This window comes from Rattus norvegicus, chromosome 2 (assembly GCF_036323735.1).
Source record: "Rattus norvegicus strain BN/NHsdMcwi chromosome 2, GRCr8, whole genome shotgun sequence".
NCBI lineage: Eukaryota > Metazoa > Chordata > Mammalia > Rodentia > Muridae > Rattus > Rattus norvegicus.
The window spans coordinates 43353013-43373234 of NC_086020.1; the positions used below are offsets into that span (position 1 = coordinate 43353013).

At 41.1% G+C, this 20222-nt stretch overlaps 1 protein-coding gene across 4 annotated transcripts in view; it reads right to left on the bottom strand.

Annotated features, from left to right (window-relative positions):
* Positions 1 to 809: 809 nt before the first annotated feature.
* Positions 810 to 20222, bottom strand: part of Rab3c (RAB3C, member RAS oncogene family) — a 223405-nt gene continuing 203992 nt past the window's right edge. For 3 of the 4 annotated variants that reach the window (XM_008760719.4, XM_039101613.2, XM_063281218.1), the window contains exon 5: positions 810 to 8496. In XM_008760719.4, coding sequence (XP_008758941.1) covers positions 8309 to 8496 — 188 coding nt within the window. In that variant the 3' untranslated portion in view covers positions 810 to 8308. 4 annotated transcript variants of the gene reach the window in all.

Genomic DNA, 20222 nt, shown 5'->3' on the forward strand with positions numbered 1-20222 from the left:
GAATGATGTAGGCAAGTCTGCATGCCTTGATTAGTTTTCTTGATTAATGATTGCCGTGAAAGGGCTGACCTCACCGAGGCTGGTGCCACAACGGGACAAGATGATCTGGGGCAGAGGGTCACTCAGGCTGAACAAGACATGAGAGCAAGCCAGTAAGCAGCATCCTTTTCTGGCTTTGCTTCAGTTCATGCCCTGAATTTCTGTCTGTTCCCTTTATGACTCTAAGTTATAAACTGAAATAAATCTTGCCTTTTCAAGTTACTTTTGGTCATGGGTTTTTGTCACAGTAGGAGAAGCAAACCAGAACACATCCTATCCACATGCCATGCCTGTGGACTGTAGCAAAAATTGTTAAAATTTTCATGAGGTCTTCCAGCTTCTGATATAGCAACATGTGATTTTCAGTTAGCAGAGGTGTGTTTCTGCCTTGGCAGGTCTTTATCCTCTACTAGTACATAGTACATAGTACGTAGTACATACTACATAGTACATAGTATGTAGTATGTAGTATGTAGTATATAGGTTTTGGTAACTCAAGAACAATCAAGTTGGACAAAATGTTATCTATCTTGAGTTCTTATAATTATTGGAACTCACTCCTCTATTTAGGTCTATATTCATACATTGGATATGAATAGCCCTAAGGAAATACATATTCACTCTCTGCCCTCAGTTCAGACTCTCAATGTTATGTGTGGGATTACTAATGAGGAGAACTAAATGTTATAAGAAGTAAAGATAGATAACCCTAAACCACGTATTATACACTATAAATCAAAAGATAAGATTCATTAGACTAAGACTAAGAATTTCAGGAATATAGTCTCTTAGATATTTATTGTAATCTTCAAAAAATAAAACAAGATAAACTCAGAGAACAAAACCACTTTTCATACATAATTCACACACAAACTAATTACCTAACAGAGCACATACCATTTGTACACAATTAATTTCAGTAATAATAATAATAATAATAATAATTTCACAATGTGAATACGCTTTATAGCTTTAAACTCAGACAAGAGCTTCTGTGGACACAGGAAGAGTCACAGTACTTGCTATGCAGCAGTAGTTTTCAACTAAACATCACAGTCACAATAAGAAAGCATTAAATATTGTCTCAAGAGGAGTTCCACAGTGCCATCACCAAGAAGGAGCCCAAAGAACCCTGGCACAATGTAGAATCTTTCTCTGCGCATTGTCCGATGCCCTTAAACAAAACCCAGAGCTACAGAAAAATCTGAGTAGAGGTTTGCCTGGTGATGTTGGATTAGGCAATGTCTTGGGTTTGGGTCATTGGCAAATGTCTAAACTAGCTGCTTGAAAGCAATTCGTGTTTTGTGGCTGAGCTGAGGCTGCTCGGGTCAGGGGAATACACTTGCCTTCTCCGTGTAGATCGGAATGCAGAGAGCCAAGTTAGGCAATTTGTGGGTTTCAGTCTCCATGGTTGCTAATTCTCTTGCTCTTCCTTCCATTCACAGAGAACACCCTGGGGCCTTTTGTATTTGTGTGTTTGGCTCAGTCTTCTCACTACTCAATTCTTCCCGGAATCATGTCTGACCCCTACATAGGAGCCAACCTTGACTCTTCTAGTTCTTATAAGTCTCATTCTTTTTGCTCCGGTGTCTGCCATAATCTATCACTTAGATCATACCATCTCCTTTTGCCATAGTCCTTCTGTGTTCGGCACAGAGCAGAGCACATGGTGATCAGCAACTGCCTAATAACAAATGGAACATTTAACTATACTCTTGGTTCTTTTTTTTTTTTTTTTTTTCGGAGCTGGGGTTAACTATACTCTTAAATTATTATTCTGTGGTCAGCTACCTGTTTCCGCTTTTATTTCCCTTTTAATTTGGCACTAAGTCTTTGCTACCTCTGTCTTTCAGCTACCATTTTCACCCTACTTCTTCAGTGGATTTCGAGACTTGTGTACAATTTCCAGACTGGCATGGTTACATTTGGGTCACATATTGCCCACACAACCCAATGTCACTTAATATGACTGGCCTTTTTCATATGTCAGCTTCTTGTCCAGTGCTGTAGAGAAAACAGATATTTACTGTGTATGGATAGAATGGCACCTAGAACCCACTGCATTCCATTTTTCAGTAACACCTACCTCCTAAAGGGATAATGGCTTGCTAAGTACATGAAAAGGATGAGGAGGACAATATGAAAATGAGGCATTACCTTAATAATTGACACAGCAAATAAGAGATTGAGTTGGTGATTCAGCTTAACTTTCATATCCAGAAATACGTTGAACTTTTGAGAGCCCAATGACTAGCCTGGGTACAGCTTTGTGAAGTTTCAGGACAGGAAGTGTGGTTCAGAGATTTGTGTGTCTGTATTAGCATTTCAAAATGGATCGAGTATCTTTACTGGCTTTTCTCTCTTTTCTAACAGCAGAGTGGACAACTGAGAGTTGAAAGTGGATATAAACGTTATCTACAAACTAAAAAGACACAGATAATGCTACTAGATCCCAAGGCTGACTTTGCTGAGCTTGCAAACAAAGAACAAAATTAAGTATCGATAAGATATACATACAATACAAGAGTGGAGAGTTTCCAAACAGAACATGTGATCAACCTTTCTGAGGAGAAAAGGTGACTTCTGGATATGCATATTATTCTTAGGTATCTAAAGTAGCTGCTTAATACACTCTTGTAGGATTATTAGGGAAAATTCTGAACTATAGAGGTGAATACTTTAATAAAACAAACTCACAGTCATTCTTTCTCAGAAACAAAACCCACAATTCTAAAATCACAAATCAGACATGTGTTTTCAGATATTAAATATTTGACTTATAAATGGGAGAAAAAGGTACTTTTAAGTAGGCACAGAGGAGTTTCCCATGATGCCAGTAAAATGTTGACTGTATAAATTGCACTACTAGACAAACACTGCTACAAGAAATCATTTGAATAAGCACACGGCTATCAAAGCATCTCACGCATTCCTCATAAGTCACTCTCACACTAGTTTATATACACTGAGTAAGTCATTAAATATTGCACTTATTGGCCCATGAACCCTCAATTCTGAGGTGTTGAAAAATAGAAAACAAATCTATTTTTAGAACATATTTCATGCAACATTTACGACATTTCGGTTCTACGAACACCATTAAGTAGTTGTACATTGGGACAGTCCACTGGCATCACGTCACATCTGACATTAACAATATATTAACAGGAATTACAGGACGGTTCCCATTCATCATGCTTTCTAGGGGGGATGAAAATGACATGGAAGTCATCATATTGACATAGTAGACAACCCCTAGACTTCACTTTGACAAGGAGTATGGATTCACTAGTAAGACACGGGTCATGCTCACATCCCTGACAGGCCAGGGAGGCATGCAGCTCATGTGTCTATGAGCTCAGCACTCATGAACCTAAGCAATTCTGAACCACACATGACAGGAACATGCTGATATTTCCACTACACACGAAAGGCCACAGCAACTCTCAGTTGTCCACAATGAAGCAAAAACGAACACGGGCGAATGAAATAGACAGGTAGTCCCCAGCCTCATTTCAGCAAGAAGTGACTGATGGAAAGCCCAGGTCTCACAGTTGCTGAGGGGAACTGAAAGGTGAGGTGATGTCATTTTGTGGGGATAGTACTTTTAGAATGTCCTTAACGATTTTTAAAATTCTGGCAGTATGAAAGGGCCACCGAAAGATAAAGCCTAATTCGTCCTTAGCTACAGGATACTTAATACTCCTGCTCCAGATGCGGTTGTGAGATGACTCATTTCTGTTACCTTCAATGTTTGCAGGATGCACTTTCTCTCCACATGAAGAGTCTATTGCATTGAAATTTTAAGTAAGATGTGATTACAAATGGCGCATAGCAAAATGGCCCCTTTTCTTTGCACAAAGAAAGTACCAACAATGGGGATTTTTCTCTTTACCGAAAAGGGTGTTTTAGCAAGTGTGTGTTGGGGTAGGGACAGGCACATGAGTGTGTCTCAACTGTAAATATGTCAGTAAACTGTAGTGTCCTAATTAAATTCCAGGGTGTAATACAGGCTTATGTCTGATTTGATTTCTAGAAAAAAAATCACATAAAATATAAAGGACTTCAAAGCTTATTTGAATATTCAGTGGTTTAGCATTCCAAAGGAGAGTCTCCATTCCCCTGCAGACAGCTCAAGTACAGGTAACATCCACTGACTGGCAGAACTGTGGACGCTGCACCATTCAGAGTGAGCAAAAAGGCCTTCTGGGTAGCCTCACATAGCACACTGAGAGTGCACACATAGGAGGTTACTAGATTCTGTCAAGAAGACTAAAATCTAGACAAAGACAGTTTCCCAGACAGATGGGCTAGCCTGCAAGCAAAATGACTGAACATTCCCAAATTACAAAGAAGACTAGCAGAAAACATTAACTTTGCAGTCTAGAATAGTTTCGGTCAGGTCACACTTTTAAGATCACTCATGTCCCTGTTTTTCACATGTAGCATCGATCTTGGCTTGGTGAAGCTCGATAGAGTTTGGATACAGTTTTAATACACTCCAAGTGCCACACAATAACAGCAACAGCCACAAAACAAAATAAAGCACTAAAGAGCATACTTAGCCATGTACTAAAGTTCACAGTGGATAAAGCACTGTGAACGTCAACACTCTGACGTTAACGTCGCTTGGTGGAAGTTAATAGGGGAATGCATTTTACTATAAGATTATTGTTGTCACAGATGTAATTAAAATTAGAGGCTTAAATTGGCTCCTGAATGAAAGGATAAATGTGCTGAGTAAATGAATTTGGATAGGGGTGAAGTAAGTAAAATAAATCCAGTTTTAATTGAGCACATTGGTGTCTTCAGTCGCAATTTTGTAGAATTTATATTCCACATTTATGACCACTGAAGCACCATTATATGTCCTTCTCCAGCACAGTCTTCTGCCCTTATTTACCTGGCAGCAAGCAATACCCGATGGCCCCAGGGAGGAACTTCATAAATCTCCTTGTAGTCACTGAAGCTCCTGATGGCAGTAGGTGCTGTTGGGTGGGGTTAACAACAGGGAGCTAAGCCATTGCTTTAAAGCAATTCTTCCTTCGAGCCCATAGATGTGATGCTTATGGTTAACTTGCCATCTTGGAACCCAAGGACACCTTGGGAACCTCCCATATCCATTCATACTGCAAGATGGTTATGCAGACAAAACCCCTTCCACTTGCATTAAGAAAGGAAAGAGGTGAAGCAACACCAGAGTTCTTGGGAATGCTCTCTGAAGCAGTTAGGGTTCAGTTCTTAAAGCAATGGATGGACAGGGGTACCCAGATGACCACAGTGCAAGGCAAGGGCACACTTAAAATACTAAATTGCATCAGAGACAAGACCTGGAAAGACAAATAAGTAGTTTTTGAACATCTTTTTAGATACGAATTTAGCCAGGTCGGCAGGACATATTCATACTTATGTTGATGACAGGATGGGTAGTATGTATTTGTACATATGTCATGTAATGAGCAAAGGTTGACAAATCTCAGCATTACAGTGTTAGAATTTATAAACTATATACATCAACACTTATAGATGTTCTATTATCTGGTTCCTATTTGCCAAATTTGATTTTACAACCAAGGCATCTTGATGATATTAGGAACAGCAACTCTTCTCTCTTTTGGGAGCGATGTATCTCTCTGGAAATGTTCACTGAATTATTTGGAATGAAATATATAGCAGGTTGGGAATTTTATAACTTTCAATTGAGACATTGGGGTTTTATAACATTTTATAACTTTCAATTGTTTCCATGGGGTTTGGAGAATAGGAAGTATGGAATGTTTTTTGGGCAAGGACATTAGGGCTACTCTCTGTCCACTGACTAGCACATCATGGTCTTAACTTTGGAGTTCTCAATAGAGCATATACATGTGGGTACTTGGCTTCGGTCAATCAAATGCAACCAGTTCTTCGGGGGAATTTTCAAATGAGCAAAGATGATTGTTTCCCTTTCTCTCTTACCTGCTCTCATTTTATAACATACGCATATCAACATCTTTTTGAAGAAGTCATTCAAAGTATCCGAGTGAGGCCTTTCACACTCATTGCAAGCATGCAAGGAATGAGGCCCAGGCTTCCTGACTCCATTGTCTTGTTTTAGAATGTTCTGCAGCAGAATTGACAGCTATAGTATTTAATATGGCCACATCATGGCCCAGGTCATAGAAATAGGATGACATCACATGAATACTATTGCAAAGAAATCCTACTTTATGTTCCTTGCTTCTCTCTTTCCTTTCCTGTTAATTTCTATGATTCTTGAATTTAGGTGTCATTAAACTTTAAAAAGTCATCAGTGTCTTCTAATCTTTGGTGAACCAATACTTGCTCCTCTGGGTGTCAGAGTGGAAACTTACCACTAATTTATAAGTTTGAAACTAAGCACGCGAGAAGAAAACACGCACATACTATCCTGTCAATAGCCCTGCCCAACAAGCTTGTGCTAAATACTTTCAGGTGATATTTCTCTAGTTTTGAAGGGAAGGGTGAATCTTTTACACAACCACCAAAATGGAAAAAGTCTACCAACAAAACTTTACTGTCCTTCAAACTGGTGCCTTCATAAGATCCTTGTCACAAAGACTTCTGGGAGACTTCTCTTGGCATTGGGACAGATGTTAAGAGTTGTTCTGTATTAATTCCTCCTCCTCCTCCTCCTCCTCCTCCTCCTCCTCCTCCTCCTCCTCCTCCTCCTCCTCCTCCTCTTTTCCTAGAGCAGGTTTCTCTGTGTAGCCTTCACTATCCTAGAACTCACTGTGTAGAACATTCTGGTCAGAAACTCAGAGATCTGCCTACCTCTGCCTCCAGAATGCTGGGACTAAAAGTAGGCATCACCTCCACCAGGATTTTGCATATTATTTCTATATGGTCTTCAGGAAACCTAGAAGAAAAGACTGGATATTCAAGGCTCTCACCCTTCTCTTGGACTGCCAGGATTCTTCAGTCTTCAGGGCGGCTCGGTGCCATGATCTTCTGTTTCACTTGAGCATATTTAGACGTATGTTAGGAGGGCATATTTTAGAATTATAAATCCTCTGAAAAATATGGTTATAAAGATGGTCTTTTCCTCAATGCAGGGCTAATGGAAAAGTTACCTAGTTGCCTCCTAAACAGGTAGGAAAGCTTAGCTGAAGTTGGAGCAGAGAGCAGTGGTTGAGATGTTGGCCTATGGGAAGAGAAGCACGAACAAAGCTTCAAGCCAATTTCTAGTCCAGAATTGGTGCTGGTTCCAGAGAGCCAGGGTCATGTTCTGTGGTGTGGGATAAGTGGTTAAGGGATGGAGGCTGCTCAGGTCATGGAATTCCACAGCAACTCACAGCACTTTTGGTCGCAGTGCTTCTTGTGCAGCTGACACTAAGTAGGTACCTGACTAAGTCGCTCTTACACATGCAGAGATGTGCAGAATCACTGGCAAGGATCACTGCAGTAGGGTATGCAAACCTTGATTAGTGTTTATGTGGTTCAGTTTGCAAGGGCCTGAATTCCCTTTTCTTTATCCCATGATAGAGTTTTATGATTTGTAGCTTGGGATGCTTTGACTGATTATCCTTCTGCCTCAGCTTCCTAACTGACCCTGCACCCAACCTCTCAATGTTTTAAACGTTAACACACCCTTCAGATATTATTAGTGAAAATGCGATATATATATATATATATATATGTGTATATATATATATATATATATATATATATATCGCTTTTTCTAATAGTAGACTGCCTGGACCTGTGATGGGGTCCCCAATCAAGAGCAAAAGTCCCACTTACTTTTTAGACAAAGGAAAAACTAAACTAGGCTTCCTGAATCTCCCATTGCTCACAACACACACACACACACACACACACACACACACACACACACACACACACGCACGCACACGCACACACAAAGGGTCCCTAGGTTATCATCCATACAAGTGAGAAGTGTGATTTGAATCCATGGCACCAAAGTTATTCTCAGTAAAATTCTAGTCTGGGGTTTCTTCAATAGCTTAACTGAGAAAAACATTGCAAAATGTTATGAAGGACACATGAATGATAAACCGCATGCAAGTAGCAGGTGTTTATAGATGAATAATCCTTACAAATATAAGAGCAAATTCGCCACATATTACCACAGGAAATTGCTCATGGTTTGAATGCATATATGGGCCACTGACATCAAAGACTTCCTTCAAATAATTATTAGGCAGTATGATTGAAGGCTAATAGACCATTTATAAATGCTGTTTCTTGGCTGCTCTGGAGCCCCTTGGAGCTCCTGTGCGGGGGGACATTAGCAGCCACAGTTGGGCTGTGGTGGAGGAGGGGTTTCCTTGAGCCTCGTGCTCTGCTTGGCGGCTGTGATGGCTGGGTCAGTCTCCAAGCTCTCTGACATTTTGTCACAGATGATATCTACGAGGCGCTCAAAGGTTTGCTTCACGTTGATGTTATCCTTGGCGCTGGTTTCAAAAAACTCAAACCCTGGAGGAAACACACAGAAACAGGCCTGTTATTTCATGCTTCCGAAGAAGCCCAATGGACTCAGTTGTAGTTCTGAGTGTTGATGAGAAGAAGGCAGCAGCGGGAGATGGCTGTAATTTAGACTGGGATGACAGCTGGACAAGAAGTGTCACCCACTGACCAGAGGGAAGAGTTATAAAGAGGGATTGAGATTGATGAAGTTCATTTTGTCTCTATGGATTCATTCGTGCTGTCTGCAAGGGCAGAGAGGTTTTCCAAAAGGAATCGGAGTTAACAATGGAATCATTAGGAACCCTCACCAGCCAGTCCTCCTGTACGGACTGCTTGTTCCTGCCTCTGGTGTGATAAGTCTTTGTTGACTTGGCTGGATTAAAAGCAAAGCACTGAGTGTGATTTTTCAGATACAACTAGATCGTGTGGACTTTGACTTAATCAATGAATCAACCCCTTGATGACATTATTGGTAGGTAGTGAGCAGTTGAGGTGGGGTTTAGTTGGTGTGAATCCTTTACTGGAACTGTATCCTTGGGTGCTAAGTTATCCCTTGCTATGTTTCCTGGACACCTTGATGTGAATTGTTGTGTTCAGCTACAACGCTGACTCTTCTGAGAAAAGTGAGATACAACTCCCTTAGGATTTTCTTTCTGGCTGCCATGTCGTCTTTTAAAGTTTTCTCTAAAACTGACATTGACCTCCATTCTTCAGTCATTTCTGTATTTTGTCAAAGTCATTAATTTTTTAATGAGAGAATTAGAAAAGACCCTGCGCATATTCTACTGAGAGAGGGACTATGAAGTTTCTATACAATCCTGTTGTAACTTTTTTACAGTTTGTTCAATGGCTGCCCAGTCATGGGAGTAAGCAGGATCTAACAGGACACAAGGTGGCGCTAAAGAATCACAGGAATTACCATAGACCTCTGTCAACCTCTGGATATTTGAACTGAGTGTTAATCCAATAATCCTACAGTCTTTGTAATACTGTTTCAACTATCTGGTGGGGGCAGTACCTTCTCACCAGTACTGTTTATGGCAGTAAAGTTTGTGAATGAGAAAGGAAACAATACATTTTAATTTCTACAAGAAGGTAGGAAATATGGGGGATGAGGGGGTGGGCAAACCCTATTTTCCGGATGTGGCTGTCTGGAAGCAGTCTCAGAATGCAGCTCTGCACACAATGTTATCATTCCATTGTTCGAATTCACATTCTACTGGCTGTGCTTGCCAGTCAGTTGCTATGGCAACTGCCCCAATTGGCCAGACAGAGATTGGTCTGGTCCACTGGGGGGAATGTTGATTTAGAATGTGTTGAGCAGAACATAGAGAGCCTTTTCTAATCCATTCTCAATTTTACACCCTATAAATCCTTCTGGTTACATCTGGCCCTATCTCAGAGGAGACATAAAGATTCAAAATGATTAAATCCAGTGAATGCCTGGCTCCTGGGACCAAAATGAAAAAAAAAAAAAAACACAAAAAACAAAAACAGCCCACTACTTTAAATCTATGCCTAAATCCCTTTAATAACTAAGAAAAATACTTGTTTTCTTGAAGAGAATTGGAAGGGAAAATAAATTATTTTCATAAGTTTAAAATTTCTAATTTTTCGGCACCACTATTTGATCAGATGATTAAACCCCAGTTACATTTTGACTGCTGCTCTGTTAGAATCTGAGTACCAGCCAGACCCAGGAGGCTAATCATCATCAGAGTCTAGGAAACAGTATTTCAGTCCACCTTTGGCTTCTGTTTCCTTCTTATTGTTTTATGTCTGCACAGTGATCATGATGTTCTCTTAGAGTAGAAATTTCTTTATCTATCGGCAAGGTCAGGTGGTGTGGACAGTGCTGGTTTTTCTGATGTCAATGAAGTCCCTATGGCTGGATCATTCAGTTTCTTGATGGACCCCCACTGGGGCAGGACAGGCACCCTCTGATCGATGTCAATGCTTAATTATCAGAGCTCTTTGCTTGCTTTTTTTTTTTTCTAGGTGCTGGTGTTACTGGGGGTGGGCATCATTTGAGAAGATTCCAAAAACACACTGGAGATGTGAGACCTTTGGAGGAAACGAATCATGAAATTTGGGTCAAAGCTGGGACAAGTTTCAGTTCTACCACCATTTCAGCCAGCGCTTCTTTTACATGTGATAGGTGGGGAAAAGGCAGAACTTGAAACACCGAGCCATTGCTGAAAGATATGGGCTCCCATCCCCCTTTATCAAATGCACCTCCTTTATCTGGGTGTTAGGTCACCTTAGAATGCTGCTGTGTATGCTGGGAACAGTAACATGATCTCTGATCACAAAATCTAAAATGTTCTGAATTTCCATTCCTTACTGTGGGATCCTGGGAATATGTGATCACTCAGAAGATGGTGTCTAGGAGGCCTGCACATCATGATAACACTCTTTCCCCAGCATGAGGAGTCTGTGATATGGTGAGAGTGTGGAAACTTATTGCCTCAAGTACCCTGGCAGCCCACTGTTAACATGCTAGATTTTTAAAACATGTCCATTGGTTCCGTATGTTTGTTTATTTATTGTTTTTATATTGTACGTGGTCATGTATGTATGTAAGTGTGCATGTATGGAGCACATGTGTGCAGGACAGACAATGGTAAGCAAGAATCTGTTCTTTCCTATTAAGTGGGTCTGGGGATTGAACTCAGGACCTGAGGCTTGGCAGCAAGTTCCTTTCTGTACTGAGCTATCTTCCTGGTGTAACATTCTAGATCTGTCACCAGGAGCAAATGATGGCTTCTGTACCCACTTTCATAATTTATGATATTTGCTTTGCCTGTCTTACAGCATTATCCTGACTTTCAAATGGGGAAACATGGGCAAAGCTGGAAGGTGTCAGGACAGCAGCATTAGGGGGCCACACACTGGCGTTTGTGTAGTCTAGGGCTTACCACATCACCTGCAATATTGAGAGCCCTTTGAACATTTTTAACTCACTTCATCCATGAGCAGGCACCCATTTATTTGTCTAGTCTACAGATAAGGAAGTGAAGGTGCGAAATGGATGAGTACTTTGTTTAAACCTTCCCATGGTTGGCTGGGAAATGGCAGAGGGAGAGTATCCATTAGCCACCTACAGACTTCCCTGCCTTTCCATGTACCCTGAAGAAGGGAACTATGATGGAGTTAAATGATCAGTTCTAGGGTAATGAGTAATTATTAATTCACACACACTTTCATTAATTTAAATAATTCGAAGGTGATTGCATGCACTTAAGAATGTCATCAAACCAAACAGTACAGCTGTTTAACAGTTTAAAATACACAACAGGATTACAAAAGCCACATCTCCAGATGAACAAGAGAAGTGCAGCTACAAAATGTTCTGCAAATTAAACTGTTTTCCAGTGACCAACAGCCTAAATCTATCTGTCATAAAGCACAGAGTTCAAACAGTGGGAGCACAAGGTCAAAGTCACAGCACAGTACTGTGTCATTGAGTTGCTTAGATCCATGGGAATGGGAGCCTATCATGCACCCCAGACTTCTGTGTCCATTTGAATCACAAAGGTGAAACCTCTCTGTGAGAAGCCACTTATGTCCCATACCTGTGTCCAAGCATGTTTAAAATCACAGCCTAACCCACAAATGTGAATGTTGGAGCCTTTATTCTTCTGGTAACTCCTTGGACTTTCTGGTTTTTACATCTCAGTATCCTGGCCTTTTCACCTTAGCTACCTGGACCTGATGACTTGTTCTCAGAAAACCTTACCCTCACATCCATATGCGCCATTATCATCAGAAGCCAGGTGTCAGTCAAAGAAGCCTCTTGGGTTCGGTCCCCAGCTCCAAAAAAAAAAAAAAGAACCCCCCCAAAAAAAAAGCCTCACAGTCTTACAAAACTGGGATCAAAGGAGTAGCCCAAGGTCACGTAGCAAGCTGACTGTGGAGTCTGACACACCCCCTGACAGGTTACCACTTGAGCTTCTTGCCCTGAACACCTGCCCCTTATGCTGCCCGAACTGTAATTAGGGACTTTAAGACACATGTGTCTTTATCAGGTGAGCAGTGGGCATGCTCCGTAAAACATGGATGGGCTGGTAGATCTTTCTCATTCCTCCCTACTGCTCTCTCTGGCAGAGGCAGCCCTGCTCCAGACCCGGAAGAGCACGTGCCCCAGCCAGCACATTCCTGCCTCGGGGTTTTCCAGACCTGACTTAGAAAGAATAATTCCTGCCCTTTCTAAAGCCCATGACAGGCAAAGCCAGACACGATTTAAGCTCAACTACTTGCTGGGGCCCCTCTACAGCTGGAAGAGCAGCTGACTCCCTGGAAGGACTCTGCTGGTGAGCAGGGACATCGCAAACCCTGGGTCTTGTGGGGGATGACACAGGTCTGGCACGGTTCTTTACCCTGTTCCTTAAACGTCCTTGGAACACAGCACAGAGAACCCTGGAACCTTTCCAGACTCCTACACACAGGGAAGCAAGCAGGGCCACGAGGCCATAAAGCACGCTGCTCTGTCATGAGCGGCACTGAAATGTCACAGCCCCCCACTGTGATTATCCTGGGTTAGCAATAACAATCGCAGCTCCAATATTGAGTACTGAACAATCTCTTTCTCAGCCCCTTTATCAGTGAACTTATTCAATTTCATAATGATATTAAATCTCCTCCTTCATGTTAATGCTTATACCCTATGGTAAAGCTCTTTACTATAGTAGTTTTTTTTTTTTTTAAATCTTTGTATTCACCCCAGGAAAGAAGTCCTGAACACTGTTTGGGCTCTCTGACCTTTTAAATTTGAAGGAAAAATCATGTGTGCCCGCATCCACCATAACTCCCCAAACTGTACTTTAGTGCATCATTCCTAGCTGTCAATATTTTACATTCTTGCTGTCTTCTCCATTTCAAGTGGCCTCTTTCTTCATTTGAATTGTGACTACAGAGTTTCCTCTTTAATTTTCCAGTGGAATCAGATGAACCAAAGTTGTCGGGGAAAGGTCATCTTGATGCCAGGTAGGTGACAGTTGGGCCAGAAATAAGGACTTCAAAGCAGCAGGACCAACTGTCAGAGCTGGTCCCATGTTGGGGATCCAGCCAAGAGATGGATTTTAGGAGTGGGAGGGGAGGAGGATTTGACCCACTTCCCTGAAGAACGGCCAAAGAAAACAGCCAGAAGCTGGAACAGGAGCTCAGACCAGCCCAAGGCCAAAGTTGATCTTAATAGACAAGAGAATGAACTGGTCCTTCAGGCTCTAAGCTTCTTGTGTCAGCCAGATGGCAGGATTCAGAACCTGGGCAAGGGTCCCCTTATAGCGCTGATGAACGCTTGTCCCCACACCGAAATCATCCCTGCCTCACAGAGACCTACAGACTCTCCTTTAGTCTCCTGATAAGGAAGAGGGAGCCCGAGTTTGCTGGAGTTGAGGCTGCACAGGCTTCAGGAAGTCGTCACTCTCCACTGAGTGAAATTCAGGGTGCACAGCTGGGCACCCATTCCCCAGCTCTTACACTTCCCCTCGTTCTCTACACATCCAACCTCCATCTACCACGCTCGCCCCATCCACATCTGCTAAGTGACTCCAAGGGTACGCTCGCTGCGGCTCTTCCCGTGCGTCTCCCTAAAGAACCCCACCCTGTATCCTCTCTCCCCAGTCAAAATAGCGTTTGCTGGCTGTTAAATCTGCTCCCAAGACGGTTGAACTTTCAATCAGAATTTACCCTGTACTGTCAAAGGCCACGCAGGAGGAACAACAAACAGCTTTAGAATTCATGGGATGTGGCCCACGGGTTAGCACAAGCAAGATGGGTGTGCGTCAGAGAGGCAGAGAACCCGAGGGGTACTTGTTCTGAGGACTTGGCGCTGCTGTGGAGTTCTGCTCTGCTTGTGGCCCTCACACCCATCTTAATCTGGGACTTGTATGAAAACTCTAAGGGGGCTTCCAGCCCCTCACTGGGCAGTGGCATTGGCACTCACAATAATAGTGCTTGATCTCTTTTAGGCATTGCTGCTGGAGCAGATAAATAATTCAATCACCACTCTAGGGAGGACCTTAGAAATTTAGATTGTCAGCAATGACCAGCACACTTAGACAACATTTGGAAAAATGAATTGTTAGTGAAGCTATCTAGGTTAAGACATTTTTGTTAGTGGCTTTGGCACAGAAAATCTCAGGGAACAATTTGAAGTTCAGAAAAACACACTTATTAATTGAGCTAGGGACCTTTTGAGGTCAAGGAACAAGAGCAGTGGCAGCCTAACCAGCACCGGCTGATGTGACTTTTACTGAGGCTGGACTGGTGACTTATGAGGTAATTAATTTCTTGTATCCATCCTCACCCTCAGCTTCCTGATACGATCTAATAAAAATTGCTGATGAGTAGGAATGAAGTCTGAGAATTTAAAGTAGAAACAGCTGATTGTTTTTTATATGGAAGTGTAGAGTTGTGACTTTTTAAAATTTTGTAAGATTACTTTTTAAGATAAATAAGAAAATAATTAATCATTTCTTTGTGACTGGAAATTGTTGACTGCCAGTAAGAGAAAATGGCTGAGAAAATTTCCTTGCCTACTCACACTTTATAATAAGTTTCTGAGTTATGAGTGGATGTGGGTTCTTGGGAATCATTTTGTTAAGACCTAGGTAACTGTTACCTCTCTATCCTGGCATTCTGTGTGCAAATGTCATAAGGAAACTTTTTCATGTGTTGTTACTGCTGTTACTAGGATGTTCTGTGCTTTGGTGTTCTTGAAAACTATTTGGAATAGAAGTCAATTAAAATGACTTTGTCTATTTAGCCACAACAAGCTTGGACCTGAACCCTCCACCAGGTAACACTTCCTGCACCTCTGTATAAGCTTGTGTGGTTTTTGCCTTTATAAACTGCCCCTGGGTTGGACCCCAATAGAAGAGAGACACCTGCATCAATATAAGAAACTATTTGGGATAAGACTTCCAGGTTGAGTAGGGATGGAGTAAGTTTAAGCTCCCAAGGTCTCTCTGGAACTTATATCCTGATTGGCAGGAAGAGACCTGTACTTGGGTAACTGGCATTTTGATTGGGAAGTTAAGACATGAATGTTAGGCTAGATAAGTCTCCTGCCACAGCTGAATACCCCAGTCTATTGGAGCAGGATAAGTGTACAACAAAGACATGTTCCAAGGAAATCCTTTATCCCTAAACCCTGGTTGGTTCAATAACTTTGCAAGGTGTTTGTAGATTTTCGGCCTGTAGGATCTGAACTCAAGAGCACAGCCAGCTCCCAAGTCTAGTCTACAGCCCTGATGAATCAGCCTTGGTGCTAATGATCAATAACTCCCTGTCTGTCTGAGATGGGTGTTCCTGTGGTTTGTGAGGCAATTCATGAACCCGTACAAATTTGTTTCTTTACTAAGAAATGTTTTTTCATAATCATTCATGAAAAGAAAATAGAATGTAATCACATTTTAATTCTATACCGCCTGAAAGATTTTGCAGGGATATATACATTGTGGGAGACAAAATAAAGTTGTTGGAGCGTACTCATCGGCATTTGCTCCATCCACACAATATGTAAGTCTGTATATACATGTATGCATGTAAAGTGTTTGGCACCAGCTCATTGGATTTTGCTCCATCCACCAGAAACATGTGTCTGTGTATGTATGTGAAGTGGTTGGAGCTTTGCTCCACCCACCCAATATGTGAGTGTATGTATGTGTATGTGTGAGTATGTATGTATGTATGTATGTATGTATGTGTGTGTATGTATGTTTGTATGTATGTATGTATGTATGTATATGTATGCAGCTATGTTTGTATGTATATATGTTTATGTATGTATGTTTGTATGTATATATGTATATGTATGTATGTTTGTGTGTATGCATGTTTGTTTGTATGTACGTATGTATGCATATGCATGTATGTATGCTTGTTTATATGTATGTTTGTATGTATGTATGTGTATGTGTGTATGTATATATGTATGTATTTATGTATGTGTGTATGTATGTTTGTATGTATGAGTATGTGTGAGTATGTGTGAGTATGTGTGTATGTGTGTGTATGTATGTATCTATGTATGTGTGTATGTATGTTTGTATGTATATATGTATGTTTATGTATGTTTGTATGTTTATTTGTATGTATGTATGTTTGTATGTATGTTTGTATGTATGTATGTGTGGAACATATTGTCAGTGTTGGTCTTCAACACTGTATATATTTAAGCTTGGGGAATATCATTAAAACTTGAAGTTTTCAACCCAATGAACCTGTTTCTGACATACTTGACGGAGCCTCTCTCTAGAGGCTGACCACTGTCTCTGCCCTTCCTGTTGTCCCTGATATGAGACCAATGTTTCAATTTCCGTTGTCCTTGCACTTAGTGGATTTCTCAGCATCCACATCTGTACCCTTGGTGGGAAGGTGGAAACCACACAGAGAGGGCTTTTTTGTTAAGAGAGCATCCTCTACTTTTGTAAAAATCTTTTTTCCCCTATGTATCTAATGAACAAACAAATCATGTTTAAATTTCACACCTGGCTGCTTCACATTTTAATTTATTTATATCACCTGCTCATCCCCTGTGGCTATTTTAGTTTGAAGACTTCCAGAAAAAGCCAAGTTCCCTTCAGTAATATTTCTAAGGTTTTGCATGGTGAACTACCCACCCAGAACATTTCCAGTTCCCTAGTAATTATTTTCCAGTATATATTTGGGATTTAGTTACTATTTTATATCAGCTGTAAAATTGATACAATGTAAAATTCAGCATTCTAGTTATTTTGAAGCATGTCATACAATTGACAGCTTTTAGGATAGAATGTTGTATGAACATTAGAATCCAATTCTGGAACATCTTCCTGATGCCCAGGACAGTCTGTATCCAAAGAGCCAGTCACTCCCCATTCCTGCCAGTCCCCTCTGCTAGGTACGTTTTGCTCTCCAGTTCAATTGTGCCTCCCACATGGGGTCTCCCCATCTGTGGAAATATCTAACACAGCATCTAGGAGAAGCAGGTGCCCAGCAGATGTTGGTTAATTACAGGATTGATTGCTATTAATTCGTTGGGAGAAGCTGGTAGAGATCGAAATGGAAGTGGGGGGGGGATCACTTATTCCTTTGTTCTTTGTTATGAAGTGGCTGAACTTTCAAGTGATTTGTCAGCTGCTTTATTTCTAGATGGAGTTTACCAGGCATGGAATTCTATATCATATCATTTCAGATTTGCCCTGTGGGAAATTTGTTATATCAAAAAAAAAAAATCAAAGCAGTCCTATTACCTTCGAGGAAAGGCATTTCTGAACAATAGGGAGAAGTATAGAATTGTTCAACTCTCACTAATAACTTTTGCCTTGCTTCAAAATTTAAAACCTCTTAAAGGTAGGAATGTCAAGATTCTCTGAGCTTCAGAGAGATGAGTGTCACTCACGATGCAAGAGCCACTGTATGCGCTTAAGTGCCAAGTGTTCCAAGTGGAGTTTGTCCCTTTAAATCCATGAAACGTTTTCTTTGTAACTTCTCAGCATTGCATTAGGCTTTTAGGGATAAAGGAGACGATTTCCACCATTGCCTGGTCAATGTGTCAACTGTCAACACGAACACTCATAATTGTTCTTTGTACAGGATTTTCAATTCACAATCGCATCTATGTGCGTTATCAATTAGCAGGTTACCTTTGCCGTGAGAGATGCTTATGCAACACAGCAGCTATTGAAATACATTTTCGAGTACCAGTGCCCAAACAGATGGGTGGTCTTTGTGGAGTGCCTCGTAAAGACCGCTATGCTATGCCATTTACATTGGTTTCCCTTGCATTGGATCCAGGCTGTATTGTGAGGTGGCACCTTTAAAACATTCATTTTTACAGCAGAGAAATGTAGATATGCTGCACGTAGCCATGGCAACGGTTAGAGTCTGGCCCCACATGCACTTTCCTCCAGGCCATCCCTAATGTCTACTTTGTGTCTTCTAGGTTTAGGCCCAAACATGACCGAATAATCTCTGTTGGCTTCATAAAACACAGCTGTGGCGACTATCACCTTTAATGCTCGATAATTCTTATTTGTATATATTTAATTTACGAAGGGATGGCTTTCATAAAGACATTTTTGGTGTAACTGTATCTGGTATTCTAAGCGAATTTGCCGTAATTGTAATTCCTAAAAGTCAAGAAATTCCTCAGAAAGTCTGAATCTAGCCCCATTCACAGGCAGTTCAGCCTGTTCAGAGCAGATACAAAAAGCTACACAAAGTGAAACTTAAATGAACTGATTCTTTTATGGTGATAAATTCTGAAAATTGCAATCAATTCGTATGTTCTTTCGATGGTTTGTATTTAGGACTTTTTTTTTTCCCTGAGAAGCAATTGATTCTGTCTTTGGATTTTTAGGGCAGAGGAGGTGGTGAAGGCATTTGCGGTCTTTAGAATTCTTCCTTTAAACAGCTGCTTCCTTGTCAGAGAAAGCCGATTCTGGCCATTGGGAACTGACAGTTAAGGGCCAAAGACAAAGCCAGGATAGGGTGTGCTATCCAGCTAGGGTAGGTTTTCACAGATGAAATACCATGGTTTCTGTGTTCATGGGATGAAGCCTATGCCAGAATCAAACAGAGCTTAGTGCTAGGACTTGGGTTTGAGAGACTAGAGAAAGTCCCCTGTTGAGAACAAAGTTGCTAAATGCCACAAAGTACACAGAGTTAAGCATTCTGCACAGAGCAACTCTCCCCACACACCATTAACAAATGACTTCTGGTGAGACTGGGACCCTTTCCCAGATCCATAAAGGAATAAGGGTGCCCAACACGGAGGGCAAGATCTCTTTTCTACCTGTGACCTAATAAAGCACGAGTTTTCAAGGTGACAGTATCAGAGGATAATGGAGCTGAGCTGATGAGGAGGAAGGACAAGGAATAAGCACGGTCCCAGTCTCCTGCCCTGTAGAAGAGCAGAGACAGGGTCTGGATGCAACTACATGGACGGACACACAGCTTTGTCTGTGCACTTGAGAGGGTGAGTGAGCCTGTCTCCTTCAACAGCATTCCCTTAACGTCATGAGCCTGTCGCTAGAAGCAACCACTAGAATAAGAAATACCCGAGAAGCTGTCATTGGAATGGTTTGGCTGAAAATTTGTTTACTTTAAACATTTTAAAAGATGGTGCTATTTTTAAATGTCAGAACAGTACTCAGTAAATTACACGAGAGATCCAAGATTAATATAGAATAGGATTAATGTTGAATGCAGGCCGATTTGAGTGTACTGCGAAGGAAGAGGTTTGTAGGCTAAGTTTATTGAATGCATTTGTAGCCTCTGATGTTTTCAAAGCACCGGTATGTTTATTGGGTCATAATGCCACAGTTAAGTCAAATATGTTTGTATTTACAAATGTCAGGCATTTACATTTCTTGGGGGCAAATAATAATAAACATTTTTAATTAGAAATCAGTCCCCCGTGAGTTTAGTTGGTGGGATTTATTATCCATTGCTCTCAGTTATGATAATTTTACCTTGAGGAAAGGAAAATTATACCAATAAGTGCACAAAACTAATAAACAGATCTGGACCTCTGCATCCTGGATCTGAGCCCTTTCAAGTTTCAAAACCCAAACACTGAACACACCAAGCTCATTTAGATGAGTCGTTTATTTGCTTGTTTCTTCTTTTTTTTTTCAGTGCTAGTGATTAAAATGAGGCAGTTTATATTTCTTATATTCAACTTTGAAATTTTAGTAACATTGTTCTTAACATTTTTGTGTTGTTAGAAAAAGAAACATGAGATC